We start from the raw sequence: 14,668 nt of genomic DNA, 5'->3' as shown, positions 1-14,668 counted from the left end.
TTTGATGCTCTGAGTTCATGTAGGTGCGTATTATGTTGTATATTTTTAGCTCATTCAAATACACCATGGTGCTCTTCTTCTTTTCCTCAAGTTCGTGAATATCTGGAGGGTGAAAGTCACGTTTCCAAATTGTCGGGAAAGCACCTGTAAGCAGCCCGAGTTTCATTATAGGCCGTCTCTTTCTCTTTTCTCTCGCGAGACTTGGAGGCCTGTTGCAAGCGGGGTGAAATCTCGGAGCTGTCTGACTGCTGGCCGAAGTGAGAGGAACAAACAGCGTGAAGGTTTTAAAACGTGCATGTCGCTGACGGGGGATTTTCGCAACGTTTCACTGCACGGCGGCTTTGTAACCTCGCACTCGTAAGGAAAAAAGAAAAAGTTGAGCGGGCGGCGGGTATTAAAAGATTTAAATCTCGTTTTTACGAACTTGGTGGGGGAAGTTTACCTCCGCCTGCACGGCTCAGGGTTCCCACCTCGGAGCAGAAAAGACAAGTCGGTGGTCGGCGGTTGGTTCTGCAGGAATGTCGCAGAAAGAAAGACCCAAGTTTTATCGGCAGGAGGTCAACAAGACGATATGGGAAGTGCCGGAGCGCTACCAGAACCTTTCTCCGGTCGGCTCCGGTGCCTACGGATCCGTTTGGTAAAGCACCTTTTGTGTTAGTGTGTGTGTATATGTGTGTGTGTGTGTGTGTGTGTGTGTGTGTGTGTGTATTCTTGTCACCTAAGTTAACCCCCCATTCATTTAGACGAGGCCTGCGCTGCAGATGCTAAAGTTAGCAAGACTGTCGGCTAGCAAGGTGGAGCTACGACGTCCCCTCAACAATAAAAACAAAACAAATAAACTGTTAACTTATTCACAGCTCGAGTTATTCTCTCTTAACATCTGTAATTAACTAAATTAACCTGCTTTACTCCTTGTAAGTTATTGGCGTGTAATAATTTTTCTTTTTTTGTTTTGGTACCTGTTAAACTAGTAACTTGAGTTTTGGACTCGGATGCTAAGTGGCTATGTTACCATCACATACCTGACTTATTATCACCAGAGTTTCATGTTGAACTCATGTTGTCAGATTAGATTAAGTCACATTATTATTTTCATGTTGACGACGCTGATGATTTAAAAAAAAAGTATATAAATTTAATACTGACGTTTTAACATATTTCTGGTATTTTCGTGTCAATATGAATAGGAGATTCACAACGTTGATAATGTGACCAGGAATAGGATTTTAATGCTATTTCCCATCTAGTAGAATAGTTTTTTAATCCCCCCCCCAAACAACTGGTGTTTTTTTTTAGGTTGCCCAAAGGGAGGCTTCCATTTTTAACAGTTTTGATGTGGTTAAATGTGATTATTCCATTTATTTAAGATAAGAAAAGACTTTATTGTCTGCTACACAGGTGTTACAGAAAACTGTCTTTGACACGGCTCCAGTCACAAATTAACATTCACACAGACATTAAAAACAAGACATGACATTTTGTGCTGTTCAGTAAGTCTTTTGCAGAGGGGATGGAGGATTTCTTGTAGATTTTCTTCAGTTTTTTTTTTTTTTTAAGTATAAACACAGTATTAATTCAATGGCTTTTCAAGCCTGCAGAAGTGGTGCATTTCAACAGGATGACCCATAATCTTCAGGAAATCATGGTGTCAGACCTGGCGACGATACAACCTTCCAAGTTGTGCCATAGTTACAGTTTCAGGTATTTTACAGCACATGGATTTCCTGTAGATTCTGGAACCTGACTCTTGTGTTTCTTAGTAGTGGATCATACTAGAAAGGTGGATGTCTTTAATGCTGGGTGGTGGCATAAGGGTAAGCCTTCTCAGGATGGACCCACCAGACCCCTCTGGTATGGTGATTATGTCCGTTGTGCTGTTACTATCTAGGACACAACATTGTTGGCGGTACACTTGCTTTAGTGGGCAGATGTTTGTTTTGTAAATGGAAGCGGACAGCTGTGCTGTTGCTGGGCAATAGGATAATCTGTTGCTGGTCAGATTACCGGCCGGCCATCAGTGTGTTGGCTGTAATTGCTTTTTGTTTGTTTGTTTTTTGAAACCAACCTACCATATTGTATTATTAGAGCTTGCAGAGATCTGTGCATCTATCTATCTATATATCCATCTATCTATCTATATATCCATCTATCTATCTATATATCCATCTATCTATCTATATATCCATCTATCTATCTATCTATTTTCCTTCCCTCCTTCCTTCTTGGGAGGAATTCTGCTGCTTGGAATGCACCTCTTGGGGTTTTTCACTTGAGTTAGATGGTTGTGGAATTGCTATTTCTGGTGATAGTTTTTTTTTTTTTTTTTAATATGAGCTTTTTAATAGCTCAACATGTGCGCCAAGATTTGTGTTGAGACATAAATAGACATTGGTATTGGCTGCTATGGATGGAAAAGCCGGGGCATTTTGGCTGGAATAACTAGCGATGTAGCAGTAGCTCTACTGAGAGCGTCCTCTCTACTCGTAGCCGTAGTCACAGGTTGCTGTCGATTGGCCATGACAGCAGCTAGGTGATCTTAGCGGGGAGAAGTGATGTGTTTATGATGGAGACAAGGAGCCCGCAGACTGCAGGCAAGGCTGCTTCGCTGCAGTCTGCTGAGAGATGGCATATTCTGCTGATGTCGCCCTTTTCCTGTGCCTTCAGCGGCTCTTATTGCACCTAATTTGGTTTCGAGAGCCAGCACAGCCTGTTCTCAGCATTATGAAACAGGTTTTCTCTACTGCCCAAACACGACAAGCTCGCCTCTCTTTAAGTTCATCCCCAGTTCAAAGTGTTCCGTAGACCTTAATTACAAGCCAGCTTGAGCAGTATGTGTTCAGATGTGGGGTGGAATATTACTAATGATTATACATGTGTGGAGGTTTTAAACGTGTCTCTCTCCCCCCTCCCCCCTTTTTTTTATTTTTTTTAAAAAACAAACAAAAACAGTTCAGCATTTGACATGAAGAACGTCATGAAAGTTGCTGTGAAGAAGCTCTCCAGGCCGTTTCAGTCCATCATCCACGCCAAGAGAACCTACAGAGAGCTGCGGCTGCTGAAGCACATGAATCATGAAAATGTATGTCATCTTGTTCCTCTTCCTTTTTCTTTGTCACTGCTCTTTCAGTTCTGTTGACGGTTGTTGTGATTTTTTTTTTGGTCTTTGCAGGTGATCGGCCTCCTAGATGTTTTCAGCCCTGCTACCTCTCTGAAGGAGTTCACTGACGTGTGAGTTGAATTTTTCTACTTACTTTTTTTTTTTTTTTTTTTTTTACCAAAATGTTCCCTCACAATACACCTTTTTTTTTTCTTTTCTTTTCTTTTTTTTATCTGGGTCCCTTTAGCAACACATGAGCATAAGTAAACAACAAACGCTTCCTTTAGTGTCTCAGCATGAGGAAATCGTGGCTGGGGAAAAAAACCTGGAGGCCATCCAGCAGACAGAACAGTCTGATGGGTTGAATTCTTAGATGGTCCGTAGACTCGCCGGCTGCTGCAAGTTTATCACCACCAGCTTTCGTCCCTGTTTCCTGGTTTCTGGCTTTGTGAAACAGTGGAGCTGCTTGGCTGGCAAACAAGTAGTCATATTTTTTGTTGACGTTGAAGGTTTTCATAAAAGGGAAGTGGACAGCCAGAAGACGACTCATTCCTCAGATGTGTGTGTGTGTGGAATGTCAGACCCTTTACTCTGCTCTGCACACTGAGCGGCTTGTATCAGGAGCAAATCTGAAGGAATTTAGTCGACACCCGACGTAAGAATGTGTCTCAGTGGAATACACAGACTCACATTTCCCCTCCCCACTCATTTCATGCTTTGTGCCTCCATGTATGGAAAATCGCTCCTATATTACTGACACAAACTGAATCAGGTCTGCACGATTTAGAAAAAGTATCCAATCGAGAATGATTTTGAAGAACTTTTCCAAAAACAATACACGTCTGCGCTCAGTGACACAGCGAGAGAGGAAGCTATTTGATATGTCATACAAGGGTTGGGTTCAAAACCATGTCCAAGGAATTAAGCACATGCAAATCACGCGTGCTATTATACGTAATTTTCACGTTTTCTTTACAGATTACTACCAGTTGTAAATGTAGGCGCGAAGGCTTGTAGGTCAGACGTTGTTACCCAGAGATGCTACACGGAAGCCTTAGCGTTCAACTGCGTTCTTCACTCGTGTGGCTCTTGCTGTGTAAAAGCACTTTTCCTGGGATGATGGAATTATCACCGACACATCAATTGAACTGAAGAATCTTCCACGCCCGTATGTCATACGAGTACCCACTCAAACAGCAGTTGTGTACATAGTGCAGTGGGTGCTGAATGTTTGGACGTGAGAGGTTAATCAGCTGCTCATACTGAATAGGAGAGCTGCGCTTTTTTTTCTTTTTTTTTTTAAACATATCGAATCGTCAGCATTTTTGATAGATGTTTCAGTTGTGCCGTGATTTACAATATTAGAATGTTGAATATTAAACCGATATCACATTTTCATTTTAAAAAAAAAACAACAACAACAGTTGAAATAATGATGTGTAATTTTTCAGGGGACCTAAAACTATTTAGGGCTAATTCATGGTGGAACTGATCAAATATGTCGTCATAGTTTTTAAAAAGATTATTATGAACAATATGCATGTACCCTGCAGCACCACACCATGTGATTGTATCAACGTACTTTGACATAGTATTCGCCATTCATAAATATTTTTAGATTACACAGGATTTGTAGTCATGAAAAAAAATAATTTAGAAAATCCTGGAAAATTCTCGGGGCCTGTAAAAGTTTTGGAAAATACAAGCAGCCAGGAAAACTATGGAAAGTCGTGGAAGTTCGCTCCAGGAATTGCTGGCGTAAACGTGGTTCAGTTGAGATGAAAGCTGGATTACTTCGGTACATGTTTGTGTTGGTGTGTCAGTCCTGGTACGCTGGTACTTTTGCATTCCTCCCTTTATTTTTCAGGTGTAAACCTGAACGCTCCAGAGACCGTGTGGCCATTTCAAATTTCAACAATGAACCCCGACTGTTGAATATCGCAGTTTTACTTTAATTCTCTAGTTAAATGGTTGATACTCCAGTAAAGTTGTCAAAAAGTAGATCCCCCCCCCCCCCCTTTCCCGTCTGCAATGACATGCGGCAGCAAACGCTGGATCTGTGCTGCACGCACGTGTTGTCTCGAGGCTCCCTGGCCCCGGTCCTGAATGGGGGGTTTTCAGGTTCATTCATGCATGTATTGAGGGCTGCCCACAGTCAGCCCACTGGATGCATTTTAATGCGAAGTGTGAAAAACATTCAGACACTGACAGCTGTTGCGGAGCGCTTCTCTTGAATTCTTTTCCTCACTCATCACCCTGAACGGCCTCCCACCCTTACACTCTGCAGCGCCGCTTTGCTATGTGACCTTTTCGCATTTGGCATGAAGTCTGTAGTTGTGTGAATGGGGATTTTTTATTTATTTTTTTTTGCACGTCATTCTGGTGGAAAAGCAATATATTTCAAAATGGAACATTAGTTTACACACACATGCACTAAAAGTTTCTCCTAACACTTTGAGCGATTGTGCCTCTGTTTGCCTTTGAAAGTGAGCCGTCCTCTCAAGATGTTCTCCCAGACTAGCATAATATCACGTAGGATTGAAGGGAAAACCAGATCATTCACAGACGGCGTGTGTCTCTCGGGACCTTTGAGAGAGAATGGATGAATATTACAGAAGAAGTCTGTGTGAACTTTCTCTTCCACTGTTCATAAAGAGTAAGCTTGGTTGCAGTGGTACATTAATATCAGATGTAACTGCTTTACATGCACATCTGCTGGAACAGTGGAAATGTTCTGTATGCCGTGTGATAACCATAAAATATCTCAGATATGCAGGTGCTTTAAGTGTGGTTCCCCTCTGCTCTAAAAATACAGGCTGAGTCACAGCGCGGCGGTAAGTGTCCTCGCAGCCTCAGCCATGCTCCTCTTTCTATAGGAGAGACAGAAACAGAGATCACTATTTATATCCCATTTTTCCAAGGCGGGTGAACTTTGGAGAGCGACTGTGTGCTTCTGAGAACAAGTGCAACCAGGTGCTATTTAAGGTTTCACTCTGTGAGAGGAGAGGGGAGTGTTTTTTGTTTTTTTGGAAACGTTTTTTTGCTGACACTTGACGAAGCAGCACTGTGTGTTTTGGCTGCAGAATTGCCACTGTAGCATCCTGCGCTTTGCTTCATGCATAAGTGCTGTTTGGGCATTTTTAAACAGCTCTGGGATTACACTTGAATTATCCACTGATGCAGTCCCATTAAGCCCATTTATCTGTCTGTGTGTGTGTGTGTGTGTATGAGTGTGTGTGTTGTTAAATGACATTGCATTTGTGAAGGGCTTGGCCTCTCTGTGCCTTGGGAGGGACATGAAAGAGAGAAGACTTAGTAGGTAAACCGGTTTAAGCTCACGCAGCCATATGGGAAACAAGTTTGTGACTGCCAACAACTTTTTTTTTTTTTTTTTTTTTTTTTTGAAAGAGCAAATGATTCATGAAATTCACATCTCATTTTGTGCCGTGCAGAATCATTTCCATCAGGCCCTTTGATGTTTGTCTCTTATTAAACCATGAAAAATCTCCTCTGATGGGCAGGTACCTTGTGACGCACTTAATGGGAGCTGACCTCAACAACATCGTGAAATGTCAAAAACTCACAGATGATCACGTGCAGTTCCTCATATACCAGATCCTCAGAGGGTTAAAGGTGAGGCTCTTCTGCTAACACGCTCAGTGTTCCATACGGTGCCGTGCCGTGGCTGACATTTCTCAGTCAACACGTATTGATTTTGTGAATTAATGCCGCTGTTCTCCTCCTCCTCCTCAGTATATCCACTCGGCAGACATCATTCATAGAGTAAGTGCCATGCTTGTGTTTTGTCTAGCGTGAGTCGGCTATGAAATAAAAATGTCACTTTGTTCTTAAGGTAGTTTAAAAGGGGGGGGGGGTCAAGGTTAATGACGGTGGCCTCTGGTAAGAAGAGAAGGAACATTTAAACAAAAGTGATGTTTAGTTTTTTGGGAATGGACACGGCAATATTTCTCCAAAACAAAATCGTAACTATTTGATAATATATTTCCAGAATCGTGCTCAATGCTTTTGATAACTTGATCAGCTGAGAAGGTTAAATGAATAGCAAAAAAGTTTCTTATTAAAGCTCCAGCAAGTACAGACCACTTTGTCTTTCACTCGGGGTTGTGTTTGCGTGGAGAAGTGAATCCAGCACTTTCCTCCAGTCCTTGGTTGTGGTCTCTCTCAGTTCCTGGAAAGGATATTTGGCCTTCAGCTGCTAAACTCGCCGCGATGCTCACCAGCGTGTCACTAATTCTGTCTGTCATTGGTGCTGAGCAGGTATTTGGAACTTCTTTTTACCCGCAGCAGCCGCCCGCTGCTGCTGAAAATTACACTCGTGGCCTCATGCTATGTTGTTTGTTTTGAAGAAACTCCTACACGGGGGATGATGACACGTGTTGCTGACAGGCTAATCTGTTCTTACCCACCTGAGTATGCCGATGAGTCATGTTTGATCTCAAGTTGGGCATGTGGACCAGCCAATGTGCAATTAGCATAAGGAAACATGCCAATAAACCCACATACGGGCTGCAGACGTACACACCGTGTGCTACTAAAAACAAACCATTTGACAGGCAACGGTAAATTCTGGCAGCAGTCGAAGGAGACGATGTTGAAAGGATGTTCTTCTGCTATTTATTTATTCATTATGTGCTGTGTATGAAATCTGTGCAGGTTTTGTACGTGTGTGTACAAGTTGGTATATAAAGTAAATCACAATAAATACATGAACAATAAAGGCTGAACTTCTGTTGGAAGGAAAAATGCAGATGTATGATATTTAGTTATGTTGCGAGTCGGACAGATTCACAATCAGCGTAAACTAACTTTAAAGCCGAGTTGGTGATTATTCTTTGTCTGATGTTACACAGTCAGTTGATAAACACTTATTTTTGAAAAGCATTGATCACGGCTGCTTGCGTTGACACCATTTTTATCCGTGTCTTCTTCCTGTAAGGATTTGAAACCCAGTAATCTGGCAGTAAATGAAGACTGTGAGCTGAAGGTGAGTAAGCCACTGCTCTCATGCAGAACATAATTTTAACCCGCCGCTATGAATATTTTCCAAACAACGCTGCTTATGTTTTCCCCAACTTGCTTTCAGATTTTAGACTTTGGTTTGGCGCGGCACACTGACGATGAGATGACCGGCTACGTGGCTACCCGCTGGTATCGCGCCCCAGAGATCATGTTGAACTGGATGCATTACAACATGACAGGTAGGCGACATGAAGAAGCTCCCTCTACGTCATGGAGCGGCTTGACAAGAGAGTCTTAACATTTGCATCCTTCTCTGTGTTTCAGTGGATATTTGGTCAGTGGGGTGTATAATGGCAGAACTTCTCACTGGAAGAACTTTGTTTCCTGGTACTGACCGTATCCTTTTCCTCTGAGTGCCCAGTACGCACCCCCACGAGCAGGACGTATGAAACAGGCTTCATATTCATGGATATTTTTGGAGAAGCACTGACTTATGATGCTCAGGTTTTTGCAGGCGCAATAGCAGAATCTGCTCAGCTTTTTCTCTGCAAACTTCTCCTTTTCTCCTCAAACCTGACGCTGCCTGAGGTGTTCCTGTTCTGAAAATGTAGCACAGATGGTACCTGTTTCCACACTTCCCTTTGGCTTGACGCTCTCTCTCTTTGCTGTATGGTTTCACTGGCATGCTCCAACTCCTCTACACTGCCTGAGGTCCATTTTCTGCCTGCACCACAGCCAGTCTGTGTACGGGTCTGTTTAAATCTGCTGAGTCTGTGCTTTGAACTGTTTATCTTTTTTTTCTCCTCCCTCTGACAGTGTTTTTTTTTTTTTTTTTCAGACTAATGGCTGAACTTCTAAGTAGGTGCACAACAGGTCCATCTGCTCCCTCCTTTCTCCTTTCTGCTCCCACAGGTCACATTTCAGATCCTCTCCCTTCTCGTCTCTGCAGACTGACATCTAGGACTGTTCTTTTGACTCTTCTCCCCGTATGAAAGCAAATAAAGTGAAATTTAATATCACAGATGTTTCTGTAGTGATACAAGTTTCACAAGTAGGTTGAAGACTAACAGGTCCGTGTCCAGCTTCTGGTCTTCCTTTAACATGTGCTGGTAGATATTGATCAGTTGAAGCTAATCATGCTGCTCGTCGGAACACCAGGGCCTGAGCTCTTGATGAAAATATCTTCAGATTCTGTGAGTTCCCAAAGTTGTGCAAGGCTTTGCTCGAATAAATTTCCTGCTCCAAAACTTGACAGCCCGCTGTGCAAAACCTGGAGGTGTCTGCTACCTAATCGACTGCATGCTTTCCAGCCTTCATCCCTCTGGGTTTGTGGTAACATGTGATGACTTGCTGAGTGAATGAAACTGTGTTTGCTGTGAGATTGTTGTGACGCAGGTCATCCAGCTCTGGCTTCCACTGACTGTAAGGCAGAACTGTTGTGTTGTGTCTTTCCTCTTAATGTCACAATCACTCTCTTAACATTTTTTTGGCTACAAAGCTTGGAGTTTGCTTGTCAATGTAACACTGGAGTGCATCGGCTGCAGTGTTAGATTGAGAAACAGCTTCTTAACCAGCTCTGCACCCTGTCGCTATACTCCCCTTGACACGAGCTTCGTAGATATAAACCAGCTTCAGCAGATAATGCGTCTGACAGGAACGCCCCCAGCATCTCTAATAAGCAGGATGCCCAGCCATGAGGTGAGCGGTTGATTTCTCTGGACAAGATGGCACAGAGGGGCGGGAAGAGAGTCAGGCCTGCTCGAATACACAATCCCTTGACTTTTAGGGCAAAGTCCATCAATTCTTATTATTTTAAAACCAGTTGGGATCACTCAAACAATTTGGCGTTGGCCCTAATAGGGAAGGTCTTTTAAAAACAACTTGGGGTGTAATGAGCAGTTTGTCCTTTAGGGGTCACTAGCGAGGGTTTCAGATTGTGGCCCTGTTTTTCAGTCTGATCGGTGTAATTACTAGCTTGCTGCATGTGGTTTTAATAATTATTTGTGGTGCACAGGCTTGTGATCGTTTGACCGGGGTTGCATCTTAGCTTCGTACACCTGCACAGTGTGTGTAGTACAGCTCGTTGCTGATACTGCAGTCACTCACAACAGGTTTGTTTTTTTGAGACTGAGACGTTTTAGTTTCGGTTTCCGTTTCTTCAAACTCGTCATCCTTCTTTTATCCCGTCTTCATACAATGTAGACATTACTGTTTACTGTACACCATGGACGTTTCCAGACTAAACTATTCTTTCAAACCACTAAGTTTTTGATTAAATTAGGATTATAAAATTTTTGGGTTAAATTAGTCAGCCTCAGATTAAACACACAAACAGGCCATTTGGTCTTTTTGGCTGAATACTTTGGGCTCATTATGTCTGGTTTTTAAGTTTTCCTTCCAAAAAAAAAAAAATCGCATAATTAGTCTCTCTTTCTGTGGGATTTTTATTTTGAACAATATTAAAACAGTACGATCCAGACATTATTTCATGCTTCAAACTCAACGAGGCCATCAGCAGCAGCATCTGTGTTGTGTTCAGGCAGTAAAAAACAAACATGCCAGAACAGACCTGAAACTTTGTGCTTCACTTCTGGAAAATTTTGTTTACATAGTTTTTTTCTTTTTCCTAATAGATCAGGTTGTTCTGAGTGAGCGGTAAGCAGGCAACACCTCACCACAGGAGGAATTTGTTTCCTGTAAACTGGTGTAATCATGCAACAGGAAACAACTTTTGATTGCATGTGGACACATGTTCAAATTTATGGCTTTCTTGGGAAGTTGGACGCACCCGTCTCATAATTCCACAATTCTATAATTTCATTTGGTAGACGCTTTTGTCCTTAGTGACGCACAACACAGGCGAGAATTTAGACTGGTGGGAAAAAAACTTAGTTGCCGCGACAAAGTGCTTCCAGTTTGATTTGCCGCTGGTGCTGCCATCTCGTGGCAGGTATTTTCCTTAATGTAATTTAACTACGACTGACCACAACCAACAATTCAACATCAACAGTATGTTTCAACTTTCAATATTCAACATCGTCAGTGCTAAGTATTCACTAAAAGCCGGGTCTATAACCTTTGTGACTGGTTCTTCCCCTGAGGACAAAGAGGAGAAGGTCAGGTTTAAGTGCCTCGGCGTTCCCTGAACAGTTGAGTCTTCAAATGCCTCTCAAAAGTAGAAAGTGACTTTGGTTTGGTTGGTCATTCCACTATTTTGGGAGATTTAGAGCCATGCTGGGCTGGGAGCTCCAGCCGTCTCTCACAGGGAGAGCGTAGCGGGCCAGAGGGCGTGTAGACCTGGATGAGGGATTCGGCAGGAGCCGATCTTGTCACTGTTTTGTCAGCCAGAAAAAAAACAGAGCTTTGAATTTGATTCGAGCTGCCACTGGAAGCCAGTGAAGAGACGTGAGCAGCGGGGTGACGTGTGCAGTTTGGGGTAATTCCAGCTCGTCCCTCAAGAGGTGGTAGTGAGTCCCTTTAGCTCAAGGACCCTGTGGTTGTTTGCTCCAGTTGGCGCCACCCAGACTTGCTGCAGTAGGTGTTCTCCTCCTCCTTTCTGGTGCAAGGAGAACATTTGTTCAGTCAGAATACCTAAAACCACTTAATAAAATATCTCCTTTTTTTTTCAGCAAAAATGTCCTGGACCAATAGACATAGAGCCCCAAGTATTTGACAGAACATTAAGACCATCATATTTAATATTCTTTCAAGGTGTAGGTCCCCTCCACAAACACGCACCACACTTTTATCTTACCTTTTATTTGCGGACTTATTTTCCAACTGAAGACTGGACTCAAAACTTGACTCAGTACTTCTGCAACAGTCTCAGTCACGTCCTAAATCCTGCACAAGCCCAAATAAGGACATTGTACAAGCAGAGCAGCAAAACAGACTGCAACATCCTGTCCTTCCCCCTTTTTTTTTTTTGTTCACATTTGTGTTTAAGTTGCTGCAGAATTATTTTGAGAGTTTGGTCTGGAGCTCTCACCGTTGAGCCCCGCCGGACAGTTACTCAGGGCCGCTCAGAGGAACCCTCCATGGTGTCTTGTCATTATTTCTCTAGAAAAGAGGTCCTGTGTGTTCCTGCCCCTGTAATTGGAATAATGTTAGTAGTCGATGGAAGTGTGACGAGTGACTCATGGATGAGCGGATCGATACGTGATGCCCCGTCAGGAGCATGAAAGAACATGTGAACAGTACGGAAACAGGTCCCGAGTGAGAGCGACGTGTTGGTGCTCGTGAGAGCTGACGTTTACTCTGTGAATTTTTCCAGGCCAGAAACTACATCAGCTCCCTGCCGCACATGCCCAAGAGGAATTTTGCTGATGTGTTCATTGGCGCCAACCCACAAGGTGAGGGGGGGGGGCAAGGTTAAATAGAAGCTGTGTTGTGCTGTGGAAGGCCTGTGAATGGCAAAGAGTGTCAAAGTGAATCAGAAACATTGATATTTGTTGTTGGAGAGTAAATCAAAGGTAGTACACAGATACAATTTATTATAGATCAGCAGCTCAATTTCAGCTTTTTTTTTTTTTTTTTTTCCCAAGCTGTGGACCTTCTGGAGAAAATGCTGGTTCTGGATACGGACAAGCGGATAACGGCAGCTGAGGCCCTGGCCCACCCTTACTTCACTCAGTACCACGACCCCGACGATGAGCCCGAGGCCCAGCCCTACGATCAGAGCTTCGAGAGCCGCGAGCTGGAGATCGAGGAGTGGAAACGTACGTCTTCCCTCTATACAGGAAATCCACCGCCATCTTTCAAAGAAGTCTGTTGCTGAAAAAACAACAACAACAAAAACCCACCCTGCAATTTTAAGTGAAAACCCTCGATATATTTTTGAATTTAATGTCTCGTTTCTCGCAGGGTTAACCTACGAGGAGGTGTGCAGTTTTGAGCCCCCTGTCTTCGACGAGGACGACATGGAGTAACGGCACCGTGCTCGCACCCCCCCCCCCCCCCCCCGGCAACCGATTATTTGTATCGACCTGGAAGACACTTGTACCAGCCTTTTCTCTCAGTCTCTGTTAATCAAAACACATTCTCCCTGATTAGATCTTGGAAGGAGACATTTACCAGCATGGAGCAAGAAGAAGGTCATTCTTCATATTCATGAACCACTTCTGGTGATGGTCTGTTGCTGGGAAAGGTCAAATCTTGCCAACAGCTTAAATAATGTAATTTTCATCCGATCTGTTTTTTTTTTTTTTTTTACTGAGACTTTTATGACTCGTCACTGTGACACTGAGATGCTGAAGACACCTGAATCTGTAGCTGTGCTACTGGGTGCTTGAAATTTTCTATTGAGCAACTTAGGAACCTTATGAAAAGGCTTTTGTCTGTCAGTTGAAAAAAGGAATATTCTGGTCTGCCACTCACCCCGCCGAGGGGGAAAAAGGAGAAAAAAAAAAAAAAAACGGCTCCGGGTCACACTTTTGTGAAATTATTTCGATTCAGTTATCACCAACGTTGTTTCCTGTATGTTAAGAGTTAAATTTGAAGCTTTTCATATCTGAAATAGGTAGATTTTAAGATTTTATGTATTTGAAAATTTGAGAATACGCCTGTTCTGTCCGGTATCTGACCTGTAGTACTCGCCAACAGACTTTTTAAAACCTATTTTCTTACTTTGCCAATTAGGATGCTCTGTTTCCAAAGTTCTGAGACGTGGCTTTCGTGATTAAACCGAAAGCAATGCCTCTCTTCAAGGCATCCGACAAGACGCCTACATAGAAAAGAAAAAATATCTGCATGCTCTGCACAATACAATGTAAATATATGTGACATATTCTTAAAAATTCTGTGGTTTCTTTTTGAGGTTATGCAATCACTTTTAGCATGTATATCAGTTAGAGTTTGTGTATCTGCGAGAGTGTGTTGGTGGTTTACAGGAATTTTAAATGCTACAAATCCTAACTAGAAATACTGCTTAAATGTCTAAAAGAGGGATTTCAGATGTATTTATACGTTGTGGAGGAGGCGGTATTTATAAACAGCAATTGAAAGATCCCTTAAACTATTTTCAGTCCAGCAGAGAAACTATCCTCAGTCCTTTGTTTAACAAAATAAAGACTTATTTTTAAGATTTCCCTTGGTCTTTATTGCCTGAACAGTATTACGTCCAAATTTGAAATGTTTGCCGTTGGTGTTTAACATCTGATACACAAAAGCTGGGTGTGTGTGTGTTGACAGTACAGCCAGAAGTGTTTCCAAGGTAACGTTAAAGGACACCCTGGAATTGCCCCTAGATGTGTCAGGCACATTGTAGGCTGCCAATGTCAAACTGGCTGTCCAGTCCCTACTGTACCCAGCCTTGCTTTGACGCACAAGTATCCTGTAAAAATGATTCATGACAGCTTCAAAATTTTCTTTCAGATTTAAAAAAAAAAAAAAAAATCATCACTGAAAAGTAAGTTGTTTTGCGGCTGTTTAGAAATTTAGTTGGATTGTAGTTTGCTTTTCCAACAGGAGACTTCTAATTATGTGCACGGTCACCATGTGCCAATAACCAAAGTGAGAGGGATGCTCGCTGAGACTGCTGCGTTCACCTTCCAGATATTAAAAGTCAGGCTTCCATATGGACCCCATCTGCAA

At 42.7% G+C, this 14,668-nt stretch overlaps 1 protein-coding gene and 1 long non-coding RNA gene across 3 annotated transcripts; one reads left to right on the top strand and one right to left on the bottom strand.

Annotated features, from left to right (window-relative positions):
• Positions 1–206: 206 nt before the first annotated feature.
• mapk14a (mitogen-activated protein kinase 14a) lies at positions 207–14,151 on the top strand. 2 transcript variants are annotated; one of them, XM_086214671.1, is made up of 12 exons: positions 207–637; positions 2,950–3,079; positions 3,170–3,228; positions 6,619–6,730; positions 6,851–6,880; positions 8,055–8,102; positions 8,202–8,316; positions 8,402–8,473; positions 9,696–9,775; positions 12,351–12,429; positions 12,622–12,795; positions 12,941–14,151. In XM_086214671.1, the coding sequence occupies exons 1-12, from the start codon at positions 519–521 to the stop codon at positions 13,003–13,005; spliced, it is 1,083 nt and encodes a 360-aa protein (XP_086070797.1). In that variant the 5' UTR covers positions 207–518; the 3' UTR covers positions 13,006–14,151. The 2 variants fall into 2 exon arrangements, with proteins under 2 accessions (XP_086070797.1, XP_086070796.1); XM_086214670.1 differs by lacking the exon at positions 9,696–9,775 and adding an exon at positions 9,191–9,270.
• On the bottom strand, positions 10,617–12,178 carry LOC147256556 (uncharacterized). Its single transcript, XR_015117933.1, has 3 exons — positions 12,066–12,178; positions 11,832–11,920; positions 10,617–11,633 (listed from the first exon to the last, which is right to left on the bottom strand). It is a non-coding gene; the product is annotated as an uncharacterized LOC147256556 (long non-coding RNA).
• Positions 14,152–14,668: the final 517 nt, after the last annotated feature.

Source organism: Aulostomus chinensis, chromosome 9 (assembly GCF_037954235.1).
Source record: "Aulostomus chinensis isolate RoL2024-O1b breed Wild chromosome 9, RoL_Achi_v1.0, whole genome shotgun sequence".
In the NCBI taxonomy this organism is placed as follows: Eukaryota; Metazoa; Chordata; class Actinopteri; order Syngnathiformes; family Aulostomidae; genus Aulostomus; species Aulostomus chinensis.
Note: the sequence above shows the minus strand (reverse complement) of the source record. Positions and strands in the feature narration are given on the sequence as shown.

Coding starts and splice junctions, on each gene's coding strand:
- mapk14a (XM_086214671.1), top strand. CDS start 519: ATGTCGCAGAAAGAAAGACCCAAGTTTTATCGGCAGGAGGTCAACAAG. Junction 3,229..6,618: donor CTGAAGGAGTTCACTGACGT/GTGAGTTGAATT, acceptor TCTGATGGGCAG/GTACCTTGTGACGCACTTAA. Junction 12,796..12,940: donor GGAGATCGAGGAGTGGAAAC/GTACGTCTTCCC, acceptor CGTTTCTCGCAG/GGTTAACCTACGAGGAGGTG.